At 40.3% G+C, this 21,479-nt stretch overlaps 1 protein-coding gene across 1 annotated transcript; it reads right to left on the bottom strand.

Moving 5' to 3' along the window:
• Window positions 1-709: 709 nt before the first annotated feature.
• sfrp1a (secreted frizzled-related protein 1a) lies at window positions 710-11,819 on the bottom strand. The gene is made up of 3 exons (XM_086077185.1): window positions 11,120-11,819; window positions 8,062-8,142; window positions 710-1,957 (listed from the first exon to the last, which is right to left on the bottom strand). The coding sequence occupies exons 1-3, from the start codon at window positions 11,625-11,627 to the stop codon at window positions 1,632-1,634; spliced, it is 915 nt and encodes a 304-aa protein (XP_085933311.1). The 5' UTR covers window positions 11,628-11,819; the 3' UTR covers window positions 710-1,631.
• Window positions 11,820-21,479: the final 9,660 nt, after the last annotated feature.

A 21,479-nucleotide genomic window follows, 5' to 3' on the forward strand; every position in this document is an offset into this window, starting at 1 on the left:
GCAAGTTGTAAATTGACTGAAATCCTCTTGTTTATGAAATTTAAAACACTCATAAATTATGATGTTTCTACTAAGTACTGTCTTTCGATACTGTAAATGTATAGGATCGTCGTCCAAGAAGCGATTCTTGAGCGTGGCAATATGGCAGCCTTGCGGCTTCAAAAGTCTTGGCCTATCAGCTATCCAGTTATACATACAGATCAGTGTAATCAACTCACTATCTGGCACAGCTAGCTAAAGTTAACGTTAGCAAGACAACAACCTACTGTCCGACACACTGGCAGAGTGTTTCCACTTAGCATACATGTCGCTTTACAAATGAACTCTTTATGTTTTAGGAAACCAAACTTAATAAGTAATTACAAAATAGTTTGCCAACATTTTGTCGAATTTTTCGGGGGCGCTGTGGCTCCTTTCTTTATCCACTCTCTGGGTGCAGGGGTTTTGGCACTCTTGGCGCCGCCAGGAAGGCAGTGAGCAAGCACCTGCATTCTGTGTTTCTCACTGATCACAGTAGTACTAGGCTGGTCTCGACCAGTCTTGATCCAAAATCTCAAGTCCGCCCTGTCTAAGGCCAGTAAAAATGCCTTTGATTCCGAGACGAGACCGAGATCCTTAAGTGGTCTCGAGAACGACAACACGACAACCATCCCTACTATTCACAAGAGCACTGCATAATACGAAGCTGAAAACAAAACACAACACAATCTTGGTTTTCCCTATTTATGTAAAATTTGTATGTACACGTAATAGTCAGAAATGCACACAAAATAGTGCTAAAACAGACCAGCAATATCAAGCAAAACACTCTATACAACGATTTTTTTTTTCATCTGAAAAAATGTCAAACTGCAAACAATCAATTCCGCTAAATAAAGATTTCTGCAAATGCACAGTGGGGTGACTGCATGAGAGCCACATAATATTTGGTCAAAATTGCATGATGACACACCGGCAAAATATGTTGCAATTGGAATATAGGTTTCAGTGAGAGTTTGCAAGACGCATGAAAGAAAAGAAGCTAAGAGTCTTCAGCTGAATCATCTTATTTTTCACTTACTCATTAGGAAACGTGATGCGCTCTGAATTGAACTCAAAACACTAATATATATAGTCATTATACCAATCATTTACAGTTTATTTTTAATAATTTTGAGGTAAATAACAAAAACAGTCTCAGTTTTGTGGTCTAGGTCTCATAAAAAAGAATCGTAGAAATTGAAAAACCAGAAAGCTGTTACTCAAGCTTGATAATACTGTAACTATTTTTGAATTCTCATGACTAAAATTCATACAGAACCAACAGATGTTCTCTTATGAATGTATTCTGTTACCTTTAAACAAAATAAGATGACATGTAAGATGTACAAATTTGAGACTACTGTATATGGAAATTGGGGATACAGAAGAGTAGAGGTTTCTCGACTGAAGAAATAAAGAAGCATAACTCTTCAATTTGTGATGACATCACTCACTCAAAAACGGGAAAAAAAAAGATATTGCAAATGATATATGTAAACATAGAAAGATATAGCAACCTAAACAAAACCATTTAAAAAAAGCTAAGTTTCAGAGTTGAATGCATGTGCAAGTTCATATGAAGGAGGCGGCATGACCAATCAGAGGCCATCTTATTTGAAGACGTTTTCGAAGGCGGGGCATTTGTGGGTCTTGAGTTTCTTGATGGCCTTTTTGAACTCTTTGCTGGACTTGTCCCACTTGTGGATGCCCGTGAGCAGGAACTGCTTGTCAACCTTCCGGCCCATGATAAGATACTGGTTACCCAGATTGTCCAGCTGCTGACATGGGCAGTCCGCACCGTTCTTCAAGTACATAACCAGCTTCTTCAAGTCCTTCTTCTTCAGGTTGCCTGCTTTCAGCATCTTCTTCCGCTTCTGAAAGATCACCTTGCGGTCCATGTCTTCTCGCTTCACTTCCTTGATCTTGGTCTTAAAAGCTGCAAAGGACAATAAATTACCCACATCAGTTAATTGCTGATATATATGGGGAATGTATTGATATGTAAAAGCATTACATATAATCAGAAAATTCAACTGAAAAAAACAATGACAAAACATGAAACATTCATGTCCACCTGTCTTTTCTATAACCAGAAATCACTTGAACTAAAGGTTTTTTAAGTTTCTCTCAAATTTTTCCATCACAAAAGCAAATGTTAAACTTTTATCATATGACTTGATTTCTCAGTATACTATACTGAACCCCATGATTTTTCTTAACTGTATTCAATCTATTTCCTATGGAAGCATATTGCATTCACTTGAAAAAAACAAAACTGTTTTACTGGCTAATTTTTTCGGGTAGCTGTGTGTATTTTTGGTTATTTCTGTTTTTGTAAATATGTTTTCTGTTTTACTGAATATTTTTTCTGACATGAAAATATATTCTGAAAAATGGGGGGAAAATATTCAGAAGAACAGGAGGAAAAAGTACTCAGAAAAACAGGGGGATGAATATTTAAAAAAACAGAAAACAAATTACTACGAAAAACAGAAGCTGGTGCTTTGTTGATCGGAATATTTTAGTTTTTTTGGAATAATTTATTCCCGTTTTTGTGAATATTTGTTTTCTCTTTTCCTGAAATTTTCCTCCAGTTTTTCTGAATACTCCCTCCCCCCCTGTTTTTCTGAATATTTTTTTATGACAGAAAAAATATGCAGTTAAACAAAAAATACACACAAAAACAAAGATCCCCCCAAAATTTATCACAAAAACAGGAGGGTTTTTTTTTTCAAGTGAATGCAATACGCTTCCGTAGTTTCCCTTCTGAAATGCAGCCCAAATAAAATGTGGTGGCCTAAATCTCTTTGTGTTCCTGTCAATTATGGAATATAAGTGTAATAGTGTCTTCCTTGTGACATTGAAGCTGACAATGAAGTACTTAGTTACCGTTACGATATCTGATAAATTACATTAAATAAATTCAGGGATTTAAGATTTGTAATTGATGGTGCCCACATGTTTTTTTTTCTTTTTCTAAATAGACCATCTTTCCTGGCTACAGACTTGAAATTCAAATCACCCAAAAAGAGTTTTGCACTCAAATATATTGCCAATTAAAATGCTGGGGGGAAAAAAGCAGAGGCACTGTTTCAGTGCCGTATTAACAGTGCACATGTTAGGGATTTAGGACTCTTATCCTCAGTCTCAACAACAATCTCTGAGGAGGCTTAGTGTTCAGTGCAATCAAATTGGACCACGTTCATAATTAGTGAGTCATAAAATGAGCCCACCTCTGAACAACTTTGTCCTGAGAAATGCTTTGTCCCGTTAATCCTTTGACATTCTGAACTTTCTTTGCACCGTGCTAGTTCATATTTTTGACATTTTAACCTAGGTGTAATTTCTAGGGCGGACACATTGGGCATGCCACCTGTAATTTTACCGAGAAGTTTTGATCCCCTGCATTTTTTTACCATTCACACCAGATTTTTTTTAATGTACCTCAATATCAACAATATAAATGAGATTTTCCATACTCACAACTGCATGTAAAGCTCATTTTTACGCTTGCCTTTGAATGCAACGCTAAGGCCAGCCAATCACAGACCTGATTTTATGTTGACCCCGTATTGAGAGCTGAAACCAGTCAACGACAAAAACAATGGATCCAAGGGACACTTTCTCGATTATCCTTCCAATGAGCGGTCAGATAAACTTGCATAAATTGACATAAATCAATCAAAACATCACAAAATGAAAAATTGTTACAAATCACTCACGTGTTCTGGTATTCAACAAATAAGTTTTATTTATATATTTTTTATAAAAGTGATGTATACCAGGCAGCATAGTGGGCAGCTGGTTCATCCCTCTTCCTCACAGTTCTTAGGCCGCGGGTTCAGATCCGGGTTTTACTGTTAAGAATTTGTACAGTCTCGCTTTGCCTGCGTGGCTAATGTCCTCCCATTTTCCTCCCTAATAAATTAATTAACAAATCAAGATTGTCCGTATATCAACTAGCATAAGCTCCAGTACACAGTGGTTATTGTATGGTGATATGCAATTTAACTGCATACGACACAGAGCTATGAAGAGAGGAGCAAACTTTATCTTAAATCTTTATAAAGAGAATTTGTGACACACAACACACACATATGACAAAAAGGAAAAGAAAATTGCTCCAATATATCACCACCACTTTCACATGATTGAAGAGTAATTAAAATGACTTAAAATTGCATGTAAAGCAACACATGTTGCCATAAAATAGATAACAGGAGGGCAGTTATTTCCGATCTGTCTCATCTTTTGCTATTTTCACAATGCATACAACAAACAATAAACAATACTGTAGGCCAGGGGTGCTCAAGTTCGGTCCTCGAGAGCCCCTATCCAGCCTGTTTTCCATGTTTCTCTCCACTAACAAACCTGAGTCATGATCAGGATCGTTATCAGGCTTCTGCAAAGCTTGCTAATTAGTTGATCATTAGATTCAGCTGTGCTGCAGGAGGGGAAACATGGAAAATAGGCTGAATAAGGGCTTTTGAGGACCGAACTTGAGCACCCCTGCTGTAGGCTATATTACATCACTGGGTGTTTTGTTTTTATTGTTGTCGCTTGCTTCTGCCTGACAGGAGTTCTTCTGCTAAGTTAGTTACGCTTAAGCTCTAGGCAGCCATAAAGCCAAAGGAAAGAGTGTGTGCTGTCTCCCATTCACAATGAATAGCAACGCGGCTCATGCAAGTGGCTGAAATTATCAGTCCTGCAGTAGAGAACTGCCCTGTTCGCGATATCAGCGAGGGGAAAAGCAATTTGGCAATGACAATAAAGTGAGCTGTCCTAAGCAGAGAAAATATTTAATTGAAGGGTATGTGCAATGAAGTTCCATAAAACTCAAAGTGTGGAGAGATAAATTGCGATGGGAACAAAGTGTGGAGTGAGACAGGCCGTAAATCTGTTACAAGCTGAGTGCCGTGCAGATTTGTGTTTGACAGAGGGAAATTCATCAGGATTCCTGAAACATTAGGGAGTGTGATAGTGTTTAAAGTGTTACTTTTTCAGCAAGCATCCTGATGTATTGGAAACAGAGCAAGTATAAGAATCCCTCCTTCCATTTAACTACTTTGAATCCAAAGCTGACTTGGCTTAGTTGTTTTCTGCTTTTCCTAAGGTCAAACCACATGGGTACGTGCCTGTGCATAAGGCAGGAATCATTAATGTGCATGTGTAAAAATGTTGAGGAGATACCAAAAAGAACGCAACAACAACAATTTAACCTCTAAATGAGAACAGATTTCCAACCATTTCCAGTAAATAAAATTTTCAGTGGTCAATCCACTGCCAGAGTGGGTATATTTCAAAAAGTCAATGACTCATTCCTTAAACCTCACCAAGCTTATCCATCCCATTGTTGCGCAAAAAGGAACAGGAAGTCTTTCAAACATATCTATTTGATGATCCACGCCAAACAAAATAGACAAGCCTGTTTGTAAAGTCAGCTTGTAAACTTGGTCCCAAATCCTGTTGTCTGAATTTTCAAGCCAAAACTGAGCACAATGCATGCCATAGGTGTGAAAAACATCATAATCTTTGTGTGGGTCTTTTCTCATTTGTGTGCCTTTAATTGGTTTCCCGAATACATGCCATGAAGTCATGCTTGGCTTCAAACACAGTTGGAAATATTTTGCACTTTGCGCGTCCTACAAGAAACACTCTCAGTTGGCCAGCTGGAAGGAGAAACAGATGTTTGGCCGAGATGCTGCAAAAATGCTATGTGCTGTCATGCTGTACATTACTTGATACCACATCGCAATTAACACACACCATACCGGGATCAAAGTGGCCTTTGAGCCATCCCAAAGATGTGTTTCTGAAACTGCGATGTTTCATCCAGGTCGCCGGGGCATCATTGTCTGCGTCAACTCACAAGACAACTTTTAACTAGGAAGCAAAAACTATTTTCCTCTAAGATTGAATAAGGTAAAAATTTTCTACCGCCCTATTGGCAAACAACGACGCAAATGCCAGAAAGGCCAGACTCATTAGCAGTCTAAACAACAAGGCAAAACATTAAACAATAACTTTCAACCTGGGATGGGACAAGGAAGAAAGTCTGTTTTTAATATTCAAGTTAGCTCAGCAGGGAATGTGAAAGGAAGTCAGCTTGCCAATATATTGTAGAGGAGCTGGTGAATAAAGTATACAAGTTTGGAGATGCTGGTTCTGACTATAATCAAATACTTCCATTTTACTTCCTTCCTTTTCAGAGTGGTTTATTTACGTTGTACTCCATCTGGTTTCCATTGCAGTTGGGCAGATGACCCTTCAATGCAATGAATACGGACATCTATATGGCTTCAATACTTGTCAGTGCAGACTATTTCCTGTGAAGATTTCATCTGATTTGTCAACAAGGTGATAATCCTTAAAATCCATGTATAGGCTTCTTCTAATTCTCACATAATAACTCACACTTTTTTTGATAGTTTGGCTGGTCCTGCGACTTATACTCAGTTGTGACTTATACATCGCTGATGTCGCACCGAAACCTCATAAGTCACAATTTGGCAAATTACACTTAAAAAAATAATAAAATGATATACTTTTGGTCGGTGCACATGTGTGGGTGTTATTTTTTTGAATTATTGACAATCAAAAGTGTTGAAAATTGTTTGCTCTTGATGATGTAATGTTAATGGTTGAACAAATATGCCGTTCTTGGGATCTCCTGAAAAGTGACAATTTTGGAGGTACAAGGTTTTGGCCTGACACCAGCGATATATTAAAATTATAGCATTGGTCAAACTGGCACCCAAAATCCCAGTTCCCAAATTGTGTTGACTTTCTGTCCATTACTGCCACCTTCTTTCCACCGGTGGTGATGCATCAAATGTATTTGCAGACTGCCAAAAGACAGTGGAAGAAGAAATGGAAGAAGAAGAAAAAGCACTCGCCAGTCACCACCCTCTTTATAGCAAGCTTAAGGCGCAATAACCGACCAGGATTCAGCCTTTACCATTTTAAACCAAAACGAAAAGTTTCAAATCCAATCAGAATGTGGTGTGTTTACTGGTATCAAAACGGGGAAAGTCACTGACGCCAGAGCTGGGCACTTCCGTTAATCGTCAGTTCCCGTCAATGACGATACCCACCTTTCGCTGAGTGCTTCTGTATATTTGGCTTATGCTTTATGATGCGAAGCATTGCAAAAATACACGGAATGTGAGGGACCATCTGTACTCACCCCAATCGACAGACATAAACATACATCAATCGTGTAATCATTACTTTAATCATGTTTTTATCCATCTTTGTGGCTTTGCATATTATTTTTTCTCTCTTTTTTATTTATGTGATCTGATCCCATGTAATGTTTATTAACATGCACTGTCCCGACTAAATAAAATTGAAATTTAAAAATTGCTTTTGTCGGTGCTCAGTCCATGTATTTTCCCGAGGCTTCGTCTTTATCCCTTTGGCAGCAGTTGTGTTGTTGTATGTTTTTAAACATGCTTTGTTGTCAATAAATATTTCAATCAATCAATCAATGAATGGAACTGATTACAGATGGTGCAATCTAGCTAATATTTTACTAGTACTATTCTAATTTGGTCATGCATTGTTTTACTAAGATATTTAGCGCTGTATGATTTCTAGTAATCATTATTTCAGTTTATTCAGAAGTCTAAGCGATTCGGGTAATATTCAACGACAGTTGGCCCAGACAGCAAAACAAACATTCAACTTTACTGCTGTGTGGAGCTGTCACATAAATACTTTAACGACCCCACTTCATTAGCCACTGAACACAATCCTCTCCCAATCCAGACAAACTGTGACTTGTGACCAAAAGATAAAACCTAAGAACTGGTTAGAGTCACATAAAAAAAAAATACTATGAGTTGTGTAGAAATAGCAAAGTAGCCGTTTAGAGGTTGCGCGCACTTTAAAAATGTTGCTTGGCATGCTGAAACAAAGTTTATGTAGAGGTCAAAAGTTGTTTTAAGATAGATGATGGAAGTTAAACAAATGCTGTTCACTGAAAGATTTTTATGTATATACTTTTATGTGTATTACTGAGTATCACAGCATCCTTACCAAATTCACTAGCACACATATGCTCCAACATAGCATCCGTTTTCATTTCATTGTCACAGGGAGGGCAGATGGGAGAATAACCTACAGAGAAATCAGGAGACAAAGCATGTAAGGGCATGAAAATTACATTTGCAATCAGACAACAACAATTTACAGTAAGATATACTGCCTTCATACACATTTTGAGTTTTATATTTAGGATGCATTCATTATTCATTTGGAAAAACAATTTATTTAAAAATCATTTGTCTACACAACTTTTTTTGGCTACATGACCAAATCATATCTTGTGTCTTAAACTCTAAAGTCGTTGCCTTTTAAGCTTCGTATGCCCCTATAAACTGACCTCAGCGAGGAATGTTTTCAACTTTTATGGCCAGCTGTAACTAAAATAGGCAGAAAGCAAAGATTTGTACATTCTGATTGCGTGTGTTTGAACGTGTGCTTTCCATTTAACCAAACTACTAGCAGCATTTCAGAATCACACAGGGGTAAAATGGAGGGTAAATAAATAGTTTTCTCTCCATTGCCAGTTGTCCATTACATGTGTTTAACAAAAGTTTGTCAAAGTGACACCCTGGTGTAAAGAGCTTGTGAAAACAGACACTGTTTACCAAGTCGCAGTCCCTTTGCTTGTTTGTGATGGTTGCTCCTTTTAAATCAATTATCACCAAATTGTGTGTCGCAACAGGAGAGTGGTAAGCTCTGTTAGCTGACCTCAACAACAATGACGGAAAGCTAGATGGACACTTTTGAAAGTTAATGCTAGCAGCGGTTAAGTTCATACCAAGCAGACCTCGAGTGTGCCCTTCATTATTCAGAGCTGGCAAATTCAGGCCAAGAAAGTAAAAACCCTGCCACAGTTTGGCTTTAGCTATTATTGCTAATTGTTTCAATTGTTGTGCTAGCTAGCTAGCTATTTCCCTAGGTAGCTCCCATGGAGCTCATTTACCTGCTCGGGAGCAAGCTAGCTAGCACCAGGGACTAAAGCCAAACTGTGGCAGTTTTGTTTTGTTTTTTTACTCTCTGGACCCGTATTTGCCACCTCTGTCGTTATTTCTCACCAGTGACAACAAATGATAACAGGTGATGTCTGTCGAGTGGGGACATCTGTGTGGTCCACTGAACTCTGAAATGGGGAGGGGTTTTCTTTTTAGAAAAACAGGCCTCTGTCCATACCAACGTGTCAGTCAATAACACCCGCCTCCTTGTCCTCTCCTCAGATACAGTGAGCACTGTGTAATCGCTGGAAGATGCACAGTCGCCCCATTTATAGCTTACATGTAGTGCGAAAAAGCCTTCAAGTGGTGTCGTTAAAACGTCAGATGGGAATCGAAGTGAGTTGATGATGTGATGATGGAAACCCCCTGTATGTTTGGTTGAAAATGAATGAGATGGCTGTACATTCCCTACCCAGGTGTAGACCTCACTTGAGGCATGTGGCAGGGGCACAGCAACAAAACAGCAAACCTACTTTTATAATCAACCCACACTTTGTCTTTCCCCAAACTTGCTGGTTTTGGCCATCTTTCAAGGTTCCTCTGGTATTTGTCAGCTTGGCTCGGGTTGGAAACAGAACCCCCCTCCCCTACCCTCCATTGATTTAGTGTGAGGTGTGTGAGTCAGCCTCACACTAAGGAGTCTCTGCAGGTTTGGGGAATGAGCAGCCAGAGAGCCATTAGTAATGGATGATGGCTCGCGGGGGGTGGGATGGTTTGTGTGGCTTGTCGTCTTTGGCAGCTTGTTTTAAGATTGCTTAAGAAGTTCACAAACCTCCGGATTTTAAGGTCTCTGTTGAGGCAATATTGAAAGAAGATGTGCGTCTTTTCCCCGTTTTGTTTAACTTATCATTGAATAGTCTTAATAATAAACGGAGTTATTCTTTTTTTGTGGGCTTTTACCCAACATTGTCTTTTGCTACTCAATGAGCACAGCATAAAAATGATCTTTTTAGCCATCAATCACATTAAGTAAACAGCATGCTGACAGTGTTTTGTGGTCATGGCTCCAAGTCGCTTTATTACAGACAAAGAAATTACAACCATGTTAGATGTGGGTTGACATTGCAAAGTAGAATGCGCTTCCCCAAAAGGCTGCATTCATTTTGTTTGTTTTAGGATTTACATGTCACACCTTCACCCCTGAAACAACAATGTCAAGCCAATATATCTGCACCAGTGTCACATTTTACAGGGTGGCAAAAGTGGCCACTGTTTGTTTTTTCAGCAGGACACATTTCTTAGTTATTTCATTGTTACACAGTTGTTGGTGATGACATTACACAATTTGGATTGCTGAGGGCAATGATTTTAAAGGCAAAACAAATGATCTGATTAACAGCTGTTGCCATTTTAGAGTGTGATCAGAATTTTTAAATAGTAATAGTCGAGGCTGGCAATATTATGTACCTTTGTGTAAAACAATGACTCAAGTTTTTAAGGATGATGTTGCACACATCTAGTATTTTATTTTATTTGAACCACTTTGGATTTAGAACTTGACTGGAGAACTGGGAAACACACGTGTTCAAAATATTATAGGCTGATCAAACGTCCTCATTTGCCTGGATAAGTCCACTTTTTCATAATCTTTTTTTTAACATATACAAATTCATGACATTTTTCAGTTTTCATTGCACAATAAATGTGACGCACCGTGTTGCATAAGAAAGGCGGGCTTTGTGTGTGCATGTTATTATTGTCATATATTTAAAGTTTTCTTTTTTTGTTTTTTGTTTTTTCAGAAGGTCAGTTTTACGTAGTTCACTTCCTAAGCGTTCAACTAAGGACATGAGCTATATTGATGGCCCAGAACTTTAGCTCCCTGCTCGTGCGCTGCGCTGCCAAACCTGAGAGTGAGGGTTCGACCCTAGCTTGCCCCATTAAAAAACAAATGATAATAATAATAATAATAATAATAATAATAATAAAAGGTCGAATGTGACAAATAGTTATTATGAATGGCGTCTTTGAATAAACTTTGAGTTGGACTATCATTCTTGAGGCCGGACCGAGTGTCCTCTTTTCTTTTTTGGAAAATAAAATATCTGATCGTATACCTGTCTGCTTTGTGGATTCAGTGGCGTTGGCTTGAGTCATTGCGATGCACACGTCGTCTTGAGGGTATTTGTCGCAGGTGAGCATCTCCGGCCAAGGGAAGCCAAACGCCTCCATGATGGGGGTGCAGCCGTCCCGCACGGCCTCGCACAGCCATCTGCACGGGTAGATGGGCCGCTCCAGGCACACGGGCGCAAAGAGCGAGCAGAGAAATACCTGCGTGGCCGGGTGACAGTTCTTGTGCACCAGCGGCACCCAGCTGCTGGCCTGCTGCTTCACCTCGGCCATGGTCTCATGCTCCAACAGGTTCGGCAGCAGCATCTGACCGTAGCCCACATTGTGGCACAGTCGCAAGTCGTCCGGGATGTCCACACACTGCGGGGGCTTCCCGTAACTGCGCCCGCCGTTGTACGAGTCCGACGACTTCCAGCTCAGATACTCGTACTCGGAGGCTCCGCATGCTGTCAGGAGCAGGATCATCGCTAAAGCTGCTTGAGAAGTTGTCCTCATTGTGACTTCTCGCGAACAAGATTGCAATTCAAACCAGTAGGCTGACAAATAAGAACAACGACGGACATATGCAAATAAAAATCCGCTGACAGGTAAAGTCCTCTATACGTGTTGCGCTCCTCTTGAGCGTGTGGCTGCTGCAGAGTTTGGCGCTTAACTGGTGCGCAGTTCGAACACAAGCGCACAAGAGGTGATTGTAAAGTGCGCACTGGCCAATAAGAGAGCGTCTCTCAGCCTTTTGGCACTACTGCGCTGTCAGTCAAAGCGCTTAATTACCCAATGTGTAAAAACTCACCGGGAGTCTTTCCTACCCTTCCTTTTACTCCCCTGCTTGTAGTTTCTTTGTCAGACCAAACTGGAGAATAGAAATGACAAAATAAATTTCACAATGGTAAATGAATGGCTTCATGGGCTTTGTGGCTACTGCGCAAATCACAACCTTCTGCTCATTAGACCATCAGAATGACTCGAATGCAGACATTATACTGAGCTGTAAGTAAGTAGCATATTTCAGTTTCAGTTTGTGAGACTGAAATTACACCTTTTGGCTCTTCATGCACAAAGAAGTGACAGTCTAATCAGATAGCGTCAGACATAAGAGTTTCCATAGAAGCATTCGATCATGTTCTGTGGGATTTTAATGTTGAATTTGCTGCTGGCGAAATTACAATTTGACATTGTGACTTGCAGACACATCACGTCATTCAGGAAGGATTTGTCAGAGATGAAATTCACAGAAATCCCATCGCTGTCAAATGTAAATGATGTTTTGTTTTTTCGACCGCATAGTGGATCTGTATGGCTTTTCATGTCAGAATAGTTTTGCTGTGCAACAGGGGGAGTTTGATATAGTAGCCTATGCTCGCTTTGGAATGAGGTTGTTTGAGATAGGTATTGTAAATGTGCACTCACAGGATTAGTTTAAACCTAACTTAAGATTTATGTTTTTTTACATGACAAATTCTCGTTTACATTTTTGGGGATAATTTCAACACAAACCTATACCAAATAAACCTTATATGATACATATTCATTAGTCTAATAAATCCTATTTATTTGAAATGCATATCCTCAGGTTTATTTAGTATTAATAAAGTATAATTAGTATTTATATTTTAACTTTTTGGGGATGACTGCATTCAGTTTCATCCCCAAAACATAAAAATGTAAATAAATAAAAAAATATAAAAAGTGTTTTTCACATGTATAGGTAACCTGATTATTATTCAATTCAAACAATCTACTTTATGTATTTTAAATAAATTATCTCATTATTATTAAAGTGAGTGAGTGTTATACTTTATTAATACTAAATGCATAAACCTGAGGATTATGAATGTCAAATAAGCTTTATTAGACTAATGAATATGTATCATTTAAGGTTTATTTGGTAGGTTTGTGTTAAAATTATCTAAAAAAATAAAATAAAATAAAATAAAAAGTAAATGGGAACTTTCCATGTAAAAAAAACCCATAAATCTTAAGTTAGGCATGAAATATTTCTGTTAGTGTGATGTAGGACAGAGCAAGGTTTGAGAGAGGACAGAAATGTGACAACAAAGCAATGCAGAATCTGGATCAGTTAATGAATTTTGAATTTCTTTCAGTTGTTCCGTATCACATTAAACAACTGTTTTTCTCTGCTTTCAAAAGTTTTTTCTATCACAAAGAAATATAGGCTAATATGTATTAAAAACTATGAAGAAGAAGTAGCACACAGGCACATGTGCGCCAATGAATCCCCATCCCATCCCCATCAAAAACACTTTCTTGCAAGATTCTTCACTGAACGTAAGATTACCAAATGTGAAGCAACAGCACTCTTTTATGGCTCTTTCTTGCGTTCATCAAGTGCTGTAAATCTGTGTGCTGAGAGAAGAATCCACACACCGTAACTCTTAATGTTGAGATTTTACAATGTTGGATCACAAACAAAAAAGTCAAGGCTGCAATAAAGTTGAGCAGTGCTCTTTAGATGAGGAACAGCTTCGACAGGGAGTTCCTGGCCATATTTATTGGATCAAATACAAAGTAGGTAATATAATGAAGCACTGTTTGTGACATTAGTTAAGTACCACTTTGTTCAACCTAATTATAAACAAGAGTCTTAAGTCAATTTGCTGACCAGTGAGTGTCCATCTCCTCACAGCTGTGTCAAGTTACATGATAAGACTAAAGGTGTAAATTAGCTCTATTTAAATGTTGACAAATTTGCATTCCATTGTGTTGTCAACACATCTTGCTAGCTTTAGGAAAACAAAGCCTTTAATTAGATTTTAAGTGTGGAGTTAGCAAACGCAGACCTCGTAGAATAATGGCTTCGCTTAATGTAGGCCTATTTATCAAATTAATGCATTTTACAGCTCTTGCTGCCACACAAACCCTGATTTTTCTTTTTCACTTGTTGAATAAAAGCCAGAAGACAGATTGCATTTTGAACGCATTATGTAATGCAGGACGGTGAGCATGGTGAAAGATGACAACATAATCAGAAAGTAACTCTACTTTGCTACTGGGTACAGAATGTAAATTTCAAAAATGCCTGTAAATCAGTTTGAAAGTATGATCAAACTGGAAGAAGGCATCTGAAAATATGCATAGATAATACAAGCTCAAATGGCTTGTCAGTCAAATTTGTTGTGAAGAAGGTGTCTGCATGCCAAAGTGGTGGTGCATGTCGACACTGAAGCCAACTCATTCCTCAAACTGCAGCTTGCGAGACATATTTCAAATTAACAGTGATGGTTTAATAAGCTTTTGCCGTGCATGTGAGTTGATGACATCAAACTGATGGTTGCTAAAGCAAACCTTTAATGTCTTGAACAGACGGGGTTTGCACCTCAAGGTCAGACCTGGCTTTGCTCAAATGGACTGCCTGTTTAGGGTTGAAGGGCTCCTTCAAACATATTTCAGGACAGTAATAAGCAAGTCCAGCTACAAAGAGCCTTTAGAGTAGATATGTCTACTTGGTTCGCTTCTTGATTTACAACAGAGAACATGGGTCAGTTAGCTTTCAAATTCTGATAAGAATATGTTGCCATAGATGTCACACCTATCATTGTGTTTTATTTCAAAGTGCTGTTAAAAGCTTACAACAAAAACAAGACTGATAGAGACTAAATATTTGTTCAACACTGTGTTTTAATTGGGCCGGGACACAACGGCACACAGCTTGGGCGCTTTTAAAATTATCCATATACAAGTATACTTCTTAACGTGCAAAGAACACGCAGTGTTCCTGTATGCTTGACAATGCATGTTTTGGATCCTTTAAAAAGCTGCTCTGCTGCACCATCCATCACATCACACTTACGACCTCATCTTGCTGAGATTCCATTACCCATACAGCTCTGTGCTTTAAGAGAGAAGCACGCATTCCTCGTTTACGCCGCCCGCTGTAAACATGATGCGAGCCCATAAATTGTGTCTATGGCTACGTTCACACTGCAGGTAAATGCCACCCAGATCAGATTTTTTTGCCCAAATGCGACCTGTATCTGTTTTTTTTATGCCGGTCTGAACGGCTCAATAACGATTTTTTCATATCCAACTTGCGTCACTTTCATATGTGGTCCTAGATCGGATACGTATCCGAATTTTTCTGAATGGCCAGGTCGCATATATTTGACCTCGACGTCATCAAAATTCCAATATGCGCTCCGCGGCGTCCGTGCGGGCGGAGGCATTAAAGCTTGATTTATGCTTGATGTTTTTGCGAGGTCCGCACAGGAGACATACGTGAATCGGCAAAGATATTTCGAGTAACAGTTGTGGCTTTATATTTGACTTTAATTTAATCTCACTTGAAACATGAAGCATACAGTTGACATTTGTGTTGGTGATATTAGTAATTTAGCCACGCAGACGACTCATTTATTACGCTCGGCAATGACATGACGTCATCTTAGGGGAGAAAAAGAAGGAGAGGCCTCGGTGAGATGAGGAGCTCAAACAGGCTTGCCTCATTTTCACAAAATATTATTTCTACTTTCTCCCGCATCACTCCTCTGTAGATATGAGATGGGGAAAATATGAGCCCCGACGACTGACTTATAAAAGCTCATGGCCCTGACACGCTGGACCATACTTTTTGTTTGTTTGTTTGTTTTTAAAATTGATTGGTTGATTTATTGAGAAATGAAGCTTACAGAAAATTGAAACATACAACTGTGACGCTGGACCATATGTATTTACTTCCGCAAACACAGTGTTGTGAGTGACGTATCTTCTTCTGCGCATGCGGGTCACTTTGGGGACGCATAACGTTCACACCGCAGACAGACTGGGGTCGCAATTAATAGGTAATGTGAACGCTTATTCCCCAAAATCGGATTTCACCCAAAAATTGGAATTGAGCAGTAACACCTGCAGTGTAAACGTAGCCTATGTGAATGGAAACCATCTACCACTAGAAGTAAGACTGAATGCATGTGCATTGCCATGAAAGGGCATTTTAGCAATGGCAGAACTGACATAGGGCTCTGTCATCACCAAGCATTGAATAAACACTGGACCTTTCCCAGAGCATGTCGTCAACACCGAATAAAAGCTCTGTTATAACCAATGTGAAAAAATATATATATATATCAATCACACCTGCTTTTTGTCAAGTAACACCATGGGAAAGAAATAAGTTTAAAGTTCTCTTTAAGCCCTCTTGCGGCATTTACTGTGGATATAAAAAGTCTACACACCACCGTTCAAGTGCCCACTTTTTGTGATATAAAATGTGACTAAGATAAACCATTTCAACAAATCTGCCTCCATTTATGTTACATATAACCCGAATAACTAAATTTAAAAAAAGATGTCTTTCAGAGGAACAAAGTAAAAATAAGCACATGAGATGTGGTTTCACAAGTGTGCATGAGGTAGCCATGGCCAAGGGGTTAAGATTGTCACTTGCCACTGTAGAGACCACCGGTCTTCAAGTTTTCTTGGGAAGTCACGACGTCCCAAGAAAACTGGTCAGCTGCACAGAAGACGCTACAGGAATTTCTGGTCATAACTGGCTGCTTAGTAAGTCTTGGCTATGGGGTAGGGCGGCAAGACAGAAGCCTTGAAACAGAACAGAACACCATACCAACATTGAAACCTGCTGGTGTCAGAATTGTGCTTCGGGGCTGTTTTTCTTCAGCTTGAATTTAGTCAAGGTTGAGGGAATTAGTAACAGTTTAAATTTTAAATTCTAGCCAGTGTTATCATGTAAGCATTTTAATGACGTATGTGCCTTGTGAACATTTGTTGCCGCTGGGGTTGCCAGATAATTGTAATGTAATGTAATTTCCCGCCTAATAATGCCCGTTTGCGTTGTCTTTACTCTGGTTTTCTAAAAAGAGAAAACCTGGCAACCTGGAGGAAAAATTTACTTTGTTCAAAGCCGTTCATTTACCGAGAATTAGCTCGTTCACAGAAAAACGTTTATGAAGCAAAACTGCACTACGTTCAGTTCAAGTTCATGAACTTTCGTTCATTGAACTCTTAAAAAGGGGGACCAACACCCGGTCTTCCAATCCAGAAGCACTGTCCCCAATATCCATGCAATGTTTTCAACCGAACACAACATCCAGAGCCTACATCAGAGTTCCCAGACTCAAAATAAGGCATGTAGTGGAATTGAGGAGTTTTCTCCCCACCGACTCACAACGTCCCGATTCGAGGTCACCAGCACCCCATCTCCACTATACAGTGTTAATGGTGCACTGCTTCTCCCGCCTGAGGCGCCGGCTGGTGGACTAGAATTTCCTCTAAGCCGTTTGGAAGTCGTTTTCCATGGCCTCACCGAACTCCTCCCAAGCCTGAGTTTTTGCCTCTACGACCACCAAAGCCGCATACTGCTTGGCTAGCCGGTACCTATCAGCTGCCTCCGGAGTCCCACAGGCCAAAAAGGCCCGATTGGACGCCTTCTTCAGCTTGATGGCATCCCTTACCGCTGGTGTACACCAGCGGGATCGGGGATTGCCGCCACGACAGGCATCAACCACCTTACGGCCACAGCTCCGGGGGTCCTTGCCACAGAGGAGCTTTCTAACCACCTCAGTGGCTTAGACCCCAGAGATAGGAGAGCCCACCTCAGAGTCCTCTTACTCTCCTTCCTCAAAAGAAAGGCGGAAGGTGGAATTGAGGAGGTCTTTCAAGAATTCTCCCCACCAAGTCACGACGTCCCAAGTCGACTTCAGCAGCGCCCCATTTCCACTATACACAGTGTGCACTGCTCCACCCTCCTGAGATGCTGGATGGTGGGTCAGAATTTCCTCACAGCTGTCTGGAAATAATTTTCCATGGCCTCGCCAAACTCCACCCATACCCGAGTTTTTGCCTCAGCGACTGCCGAAGCTATGTTCCGCTTGGCCAGCCAAAAAGGCATCATTCTTCAGCTTGACATCATCCCTTACCGCTGGTGTCCACCAACAAGTTTGGGGATTTGCTGCCACAACAGGCCCCGACCACTAGGGTTGAAGAATATATCGTTTTGAGACCGAAATTGCGATTTCAGACAGTGTGGTTTGGAGATCGTCAAAGCTGCGTTAATTTTTAAAGGGCTCTTATCCCCTAAGTTCACCAATCAGTGGCATGCCACAGTGCACACACACACTGTCCAGCTCCAAAATTGTTAAAAAAAACAAAAAACGCTGCATCTACGTCACGCTGCTGCCGAGTCACCCGGACCTGGAGCTACTTTGTTGTTTCGTGGCTGCTTGAGAAGTTGACAACACAGTCCGTGATTGAGAACGCTTACGTACATAAAAGGCAGACACGTTTACATGAAACCGCAAGATTTGAATGAGAAACAGAGAGAAGAATGAATGATACATTCTGACAAAAAAATTTTTACAATTACGGCAATCAGAAATATTCCCATTATGATTTTTACACGTTTGTACTCACCATTACAGTAAAAAGACCAAAAGAGTTAGGACCAGGATATGAATTCCATTCCATTTCTGTCTGAAGTCTAGAGCAAAAATATGGGAGTATGGTGAAGATATTTATTTACATAGAATATTACATTTATTTACAAAGAACATGTACATTAATCCAAAATGTAAAAAAAAAAATTGGTTACATACACTAGTACACATAATTGCATATTTAAACAGGGTGCCAAGTAGTACTGTAGGTCTTGCCTTTGCTTGAGCCATTTTAAAGGACGACCTCTCTCACACAACCTCTTTTGTGTTCTTGCATTATTCGAGTAATAGCATTTAATATTTTGATGGTATGTTATTTTTAGTGATGTTTGCAAATGTTACTGTACATTGTGAATAAAAAGCTGAATGTGAAGAAAATCGCAAATTAAATCAAAATAGCAATATTTGTAAAAAAAATAAAAATAAAACTCGCAATTCAAGTTTTTCCTAAAATCGTTCAGCCCTACTGACCACCTTACAGCGATCCAATCATCAGCCTCAACAATGGAGGCTCAGAACATGGTCCACTAGGACTCAATGTCCCCCGCCTCTCACGAAACAATGGCGAAGTTATGCCGGAGGTGGGTGTTGAAACTCTGACAGGGGATTTTGCCAGTCATTCCCAGCACACCTCACAATACGTTTCGGTCTGACAGGTTGGACCGGCATCTTTCCCCACTATCGGAGCCAACACACCGCCAGGTGGCGATCAGTTAATAACTCCGTCCCTCTCTTCATCTGTCCAAAACATGCGGCCGCAAATCTGATAATACAACCAAAAAGTTGATCATCGAACTGCGGCCCAGTGTATCCTGGTGTGCACCATAACAATATGGTGCACATTTGGACACCTTTATATTTGAACATAAATTGCCTGTGGTAGAATGTCTGCCCTGAGACTGGGAGGTTGTGGGTTCAATCCCCGGCCGGGTCATACCAAAGTCTATAAAAATGGTACCCATTTGCCTCCCAGCTTGACTCTCAGCATTAAGGGGTTGGAGTTGGGGGGTTAGATCACCAAATGATTCCCGATGTCCCCTTCTGCTGCTCACTGCTCCCTTAGGGTGATGGGTCAAATCCGGAGAATGAATTTTGCCCCACTTAGTTGAGTGTGACAATCAGTGGTACTTTAACTTGTTATGGACAATCCCAGACAAGCACAGAAGTCCAGTAACAGAACACTGCTTAGGTTATGATCGGCAAGAGGCAGAGGGTGCATTCCTCTCAATCACACCCTTTCAGTACTGTCATTGTCCACGTGAGGGTTGAAGTCCCCAAGTGGAGTCCTCAGGGGGAGCGCCCTCCAAAAAGGGTGGGTACTCTGAGCTGCTGTTTTTTGCATACGCACAAACATTAGTCAGGACCTGTCCTCCCAACCCCCCATTCCCATCCGGAGACAGAGAGAGGCTGCCCTCTCATCCACTTAGGTGAACTCCAACGTCCAAGCACCAAGCCGGCGTGCAATAAGTATGCCCACATCTGCTCTACGCCTCTGACCGTGGCAACTCCAGAGTGGAAGAGAGTCCTCTCGATAGGATTGGTACCAGAGCCCAAGCTGTATGTATGCCAGTCTAACTATGTCTAGTTGGAACTTCTCTGCCTCGCACACCAGCTGAGGCACCTACCCAGCCTGAGAAGTGACAGTTCATGTCTCAAGAGCTAGCTTCTGTAGCCAGGGATCGTACCGCCAAGGTCCGTGCCTTTGGCTACCACCCAGCTCACAGTGAACCCGACCCTTTTGGCCCCTCCCACCGGTGGTGAGCCCATGGGAAGGGGAATCCAATAAGTGTACTTTATACAGGGCCTAGGTTCCCATTTGAACAGGAGGAGACAATTTGCACCATGACAGTACAAAACAATGCCTTAACAATATGGGAGATAAAAACTGCCATTATAGAGGACAGCAACATCTTTCCAAACATCTAAACAGTCAGCGCCTCGTCTATTGACAGGGTGCTGAAACACCAAATGACTATGAAGCAGCTATACATTGTTTCATTTGAAAGAAGGAGTGAAGGAGCTGTGCTACCAATATGTACAGGTAAAACATATGCAGTACTTGCACGTCACAATAAACAGTCCAAAAATAGTGATATACAGTGCAGTGACCTATGCACTATTTCTATGGTTGTAGAAACGATTCATGTTATCGTGTCCTGAACGAAGATGTATGTAATTAGTAAAACTAATTTTGCCCTCTGTGCGTTGAGTATAATAGAACTGGAAGCGAACCCGCGCACAAGTTTATCTACATGGATGAGACTGACTTCAACGTACAAAAAGTAGAAGACGTGGTCAAAATATCATCAGTCATAGAGCTACAATTGATGTTCCAGCCTGCCAGGCCAACGAGGCGGGAACATAACCATGGGTGCTGCTATCTCTGAAAATGGTGTGCTAACACATATTCCTGTTATGGAACTATATGATACACAGCATCTTGTCACCTTTTTAGACACTCTCTATGGCAGGTTTCCTGACTCCTGGTCCTCGAGGGCCTGAGTCCTGCAGGTTTTAGATGTTTCCAACCTCCAAGACAGCAGATTCTAAAGATCAGGTTCCTTATCAGGCTTCTGCAGAGCGTGTTGATGAGCAATAAATATGAATTTCCTTTTGCACAACCTACTTTTCAGTTTTTTCGTTGTAAAACAAGTTTGAAATACAAAGCCAATTCCCAAAAAGTTGGGACACTATACAAATTGTGAATAAAAACTGAATGCAATTATGTGGACGTGCCAAATTTTAATATTTTATTCAGAATAGAACATAGAGAACAGGTCAAAAGTTTAAACTGAATGAAATGTATCATTTTAAAGGAAAACTATGTTGATTTTAAATTCCATGGTGTCTTCTTCTTACAACAGTCTGCAAACATCTGGGGATCGAAGAGACAAGTTTCTCAAGTTTAGAAATAAGAATGCTGTCCCATTCTTGTCTAACA

This window comes from Leptonotus elevatus, chromosome 5 (assembly GCF_054856555.1).
Source record: "Leptonotus elevatus isolate MCC_2025b chromosome 5, RoL_Lele_1.0, whole genome shotgun sequence".
Taxonomy (NCBI): Eukaryota; Metazoa; Chordata; class Actinopteri; order Syngnathiformes; family Syngnathidae; genus Leptonotus; species Leptonotus elevatus.